The 5144-nt window shown below is 37.4% G+C and overlaps 1 protein-coding gene across 1 annotated transcript in view; it reads right to left on the reverse strand.

Moving 5' to 3' along the window:
• Window positions 1-5144, reverse strand: part of BLNK (B cell linker) — a 73245-nt gene that overhangs the window by 7296 nt on the left and 60805 nt on the right. The window contains exons 13-15 of the mRNA XM_023519840.1: window positions 4121-4205; window positions 3633-3664; window positions 551-666 (exon numbers count right to left, since the gene is read on the reverse strand). Coding sequence (XP_023375608.1) covers window positions 551-666; window positions 3633-3664; window positions 4121-4205 — 233 coding nt within the window. The remainder of the gene's footprint in view (window positions 1-550; window positions 667-3632; window positions 3665-4120; window positions 4206-5144) is intronic.

Below are 5144 nucleotides of genomic sequence, written 5' to 3' on the forward strand. Positions count from 1 at the left end.
TAGCCTTGGCTGCTAACCTTAATAACTGAACATAAGAACTAAATCCTGCTAGATTCTAGAACCATTTCTTCTCTTCCCCTAAATAAGTTATAATCTCCCTTTTCATTGTAATATTGTTGTTGCTTTGTGGAGTGCTTTATAATTTCCAAACTGGTTTTACAAATGTTATCTTATTTGATTCTTGTAACTATTTTGAAGCCAAGAAGGATAAGTGCTATCATCCCAATTTTATATTTGAGAAAGCTTAGAGACTTGCCCAAAGGCACACAGAGTCCTTTCTTTTTTTGAAAACTGTGCTTTAATATATGCCTCCATAGATCGACTCTGAGAAGATTATGTAGTCTTAATAGAATCTATGTGAGAGAAAGAACGATACATTTCTTTGCTAGTTTTGAAGATATTTAGGGCACTTAGAATACAAATTGGAGTAAATGGAGCAAGGTCTTAATAATTGAAAAAAAAATGTATTCTGTATCAGTGAATAACAACTCACAAGCTGGCTTAAAATATAGTCTGCTTCACTCTAAACTCTCTCTCATAGAAGACATACCCTTTCCTGCAGGTAATAAACAATAAGTTCATTCCATACCTGTTCTGACAAATTGGAATTAGATGAAAAGCTGGGTAGTGGTCCATTCACAGTTGGGCTTCCCCCTTCTGGAAACCCTGAAAGGGATTTGAAAAATCAATGGATCGTTATTTTATCTTGCGTAGTTATTATGCCTATACCTCAACAATGTGCTAGGGGACACACACACTGAAAAATCACACCCATAGCAAAAAGTCCTTAATTGCAGTGGTTTTCAAATCATGGTCTGAGGATGTCAGGAGTCCCTAAGATCCTTTCAGGGGGTTTGCGAGCTCTTTTCCAAATACATTATCTCTGTGAAGCCCAATTCTCTTCATATGCTTCAACTAGAAAAACGTATTGCAACAGATTAAATGTAGAAGCAGATACAAGAATCTAGTTGTCTTCGTTATACCAGGCATTAAAGAAATTAAAAAATATAAATTAATTTGACTCTTCCCACTAACTGTTTTTGTTTGGAAAATAGTTATTTTTCACAAAATATGTTATTTATGTTAACATGTAATGAGTTTACTATTTTAAAAATGGATTAATAAATATGTTTTAAATGTTTTTTTAAAATTAACACATTAAATATCAATAGAAAGAAACATATAAACCAAAGTTCTTTGGGTCTACAATGATTTTGAGTGTTAAAATGGTCCAAAGACCAAAATTCTCAAGAATTGCTACTGTAAGGCATAAACTCAGTCTGAGTGTGAAGACAGATGAAACAGAAAATACTTAGCTTCATTCATTCATTCATTCATTCATTCATTCACTCATTGTGTGCCTGCCATGAATCAAGGCATTGGAGATATACTGCAGTCGACAAAACAGCAAAATGCTCGGCCCTCCTGAAGCTTAAATTTTAATGGAATGAGATAAGCAATAATGACATAAGTAAAGTCATCAGTGCTATGGATTAAAATAAGCAGGGAAGGGGGTTGGGGATAGCCTCGGACAAGAAGTATGTTTAAATAGGCTGGTCAAGGAAAGTCTCATTGAGATAAGATCTTACTTGGGTAAAATCTGCAAGTGGACGGGAAGGAAGCATGTGGATATCTCAGGAAAGAATGTTCTAGGTAAAGGGAATAGTGAATGCAAGGCCCGGCATATTTGAGGAATAGAGAGGGGGCCACTGTGCCTGGAGTGCAGAAAGGAATAGGGATGAAGTCAGACAGGATTTGTAGGACCTGGTGGACCCCTTGACATGACTTGACCTTTAACAAGCAGGCTATGGGAAGCTTTTGGAGGTTTTTGAACAGAGTAGTAATGTGTTCTGCCTGTCTTTTTACAAGGTCACTCTAGCTGCAGGGCTGGAAATAGATAGAAGTGGGCAAGAGCAAAGGGAAGAGGCCATCAGTGATCTTGCATGCCTGGGCAGGAGACGATGGTGGCTTGGAACAAATGGCATCAATGGAAGTGGTGAGAGTTGCTGGATTCCAGATATATTTTGAAGAAATAGCTGGATGATGTTTGAAGAAAGCAAGTGAGAAATTAAGGGTGACTCTAAGGTTTTGCCAGAGCAACCAGAGTTGTCCTTTATTAAAAGGGGAAGTCTGTAGGAAAAACGGGTGTAGATGAACTAAATGCTCTAGATGAAAGTCTCCTGAATGTTCACAGGAGACAGCAGGATGTTCAGAGTAACAGGAGGGAGCACTGAGAGCTTGGCAGGCCCAGCAAAGTTGGGTCTGAAGCAAGGGCGTGTTCTAAGGGTAGGGGGTGGTACTCCCAGGTGGGAGCAGCAGAAGAAGGTATGTGGTCTCTCCCAAGGCACATAGTACAAGGTGGTTGGTGGTTTCTACAGTTTGGGCAGTTGGGGGATTTCAAGGCTGACACTTTCTAAACTATTAATATGTGCCAGTCCTGTTCTGTTTTCCACATGTGAACTCATATTGTCCTCCCATCTGCCCTTTGTGGGAGGAGCTATTAGACACCATTTACAGATGAGCCCTTCCCTGACCTCCCTATCTAACACAGTAGCCCTTACTGCCTCCAGTCACTCTCTGCGACCCCACCTTCTGCCACCTTGCTTTGTTTTCCTTTATAGCACTTTTAGAATTTACTTGATTCATCTGGTTGTTTATTTTCCCTGCCTGCCTGTTGCAGTAGAAGAGAAGCTTCGTAAGGACAGGGACTCTGTTTTATTCGCTGCTGTTATTCCCCATGTCCAAAACGGCACCTGGCACATAGCAGATGGTCAATAGATATTTATCAGTTGGAAGAATGACTTGGGTTGAAAATCAATAAAAGGTTTAATAAAGCTTTACATAGTGAAAAACAGAATTTATATAGACAAGCCACTTTCACTGTGCTGAGAATTTTTTAAAAAATGGATTTAGTGTAAGTTTCATTTATTTAAGATGAATGAAAAATCTAATTAAAACCTAAAAAACTGATTTATGTTTAGAATAAATGGAAATAATTTTTTTTCTGTATAACAATTATTCTCTGTATTTAAATTTATCAAACCTTGATTATTTTGGAATATTTTCCAAATTACCCATGTAAGGTAGGGTTTATTTTGTTTCATTTTTTCCCTACATTAAGTAGCTAGCAAATCAAGGTTTGGGGAGTTATGTTCTCTGAGGCTGAACTATCACTTTTAGGCTGATGTAGTGTTTACCTTTTGTAGATCTAATTTATGGTCGTCAACATGTATTTTAGATTTAATTTAAATAGCTATCATTTATTGAGGAACTTCTATGTACCAAGCACTATACCATGTAATTCCTATATGTTGTTTTAATGAATCTTTTTATTTTGAAAACAGTTGTATTGTTTTTTTTAATATAATAAAATATAAGATAACCAGTATGACCGATAAACTAATCAATCAATATTAAAAAGAAGTAAAAATTATTTCAAATCTATCTACTTTTCAAAACAATTCTATGAAAAATATTCTTGGCCCCATTTTACAAATGAAACAAGGTAGAGAGGATACTGAGATCCCCCAGCTGGAAGTGGTAATGTTGCATTAGAACCCAGGTGCCTCAGAAATGAAGATCCAGCCTTAACTACTACCTGGTATTACTCTTCATGACTTCATTTTACTTACTTGGCAGAGGGATGGGTTTTTGATGGACTTTTCTGAAAGGAAGAATTTCAGATTAATTAAAGGGTGAAGAAGCACAAGGTGAATAAGTTTGACTTTTTGTTTACACTGAAGATGCTCTGAACACACAAATCACAAAAGAATCAACACAAATAGCCAACAAAACCTATCTAAAGATAGGAGAGGCACCAAAGCCTTCAAGATAAGAAAAATAGTCCCCTTTACTTTTGAAAAGAGAGGAGCCTTGGCTAAGTTGTTACATTTTAGTTAAGTCCAATAGTTAGCCTAAATATTGTCTCTAACATTCTAAGCAGTTCTTTTTAAAGTTGTCACCTCTTAAAATTTTAACACCTTTTAAAATTTAAGTACAAAGCAATAACATATCAGATCTTTACCAAGCACCACAAGCCATGTCACTGTGCAGCGTAACAATGCACATGTTAATCGCAACAATAAGAGAAAACTTATTTTTAAAGGAAAAGGATTCTCACTTCTGGGCAGGAGGAAACACTGGTGATTGCACAGCTTCTTGTCTGTGACTAGACCCTCGGTGACGTTCAGCAGGTATAGGTTTTTCTGCATTAAGAAAATTCTTATATCAGGATTAGAGTGAAATGTCTGTCCCCAGGCCAAAACCTAGCAACATAAATTGAGAAGCACTGGATTTCGTCAGGTGTCTTCCATGAACGTATCTTCACCAGGATGTCACCCGTTTGTATGCCTGTCGGTCTGGTGATGTGTTTGTGCTATTAGGACCAGGACTTTCCAGCCCCCAGTGTTACAGGCACACACTACCACCTCTGCCTTCATCCCTTGACAATGTACATGGGGACCAAACCTGTGGGATCTGGCCCTTTAATTGTACGAGTGCAGGTATGAGCCAGAAGATGAGTAAGTTTTAGCATCCCCTGCTTTCTATGTGGCCTCCACACGGGTGTAATCACACCCTGAGTGTGTTCATTAGTCATAAGACATGATATAAGTAATTTCTTACTGATAAGTGGTAAAATATGAGATTTTGTGAATGATCTACTCTTTTTGAAAAATTAATTGAGCATATGCAAGGTTATCTTTATAATAACGTTCATCTCACTTTATTTCACTGTGTTTTCCTGAGGGGGGGGAGGAAAAGCAGAGTTATAACCAGTACATAGGGAAATGGGCATAACTTGAAATGTAAGGAATTTATGTTGAAGCGCATAGTGAACTTTACTGCTGAATCATTAATAGATGCGATTATAAATTATCGTAATACTTTATTTTCCTTCAAATTTGGTCTAGGGTGCATTCAAATCTCAGTATATCCATAGTGTGTCTCCTGCATGGAAGACAGGTTGAGAATTCTTGATATCCTGTCATAGGAACCCAAAAGGAATAAATGTAGTAAGAACACAAAGACTTAAGTAAATAGTAAGATAGACTTCAGGGATTTTTGTGGTGCACCAAAATTCGGAAGCCTTCAACCTCTGGTGATTGTGTTTCAAGTTCATGGCAAGTTACTTTGAGCTGCCATGT

Source organism: Pteropus vampyrus, unplaced genomic scaffold (genome assembly GCF_000151845.1).
Source record: "Pteropus vampyrus isolate Shadow unplaced genomic scaffold, Pvam_2.0 Scaffold238, whole genome shotgun sequence".
Classification (NCBI taxonomy): domain Eukaryota; kingdom Metazoa; phylum Chordata; class Mammalia; order Chiroptera; family Pteropodidae; genus Pteropus; species Pteropus vampyrus.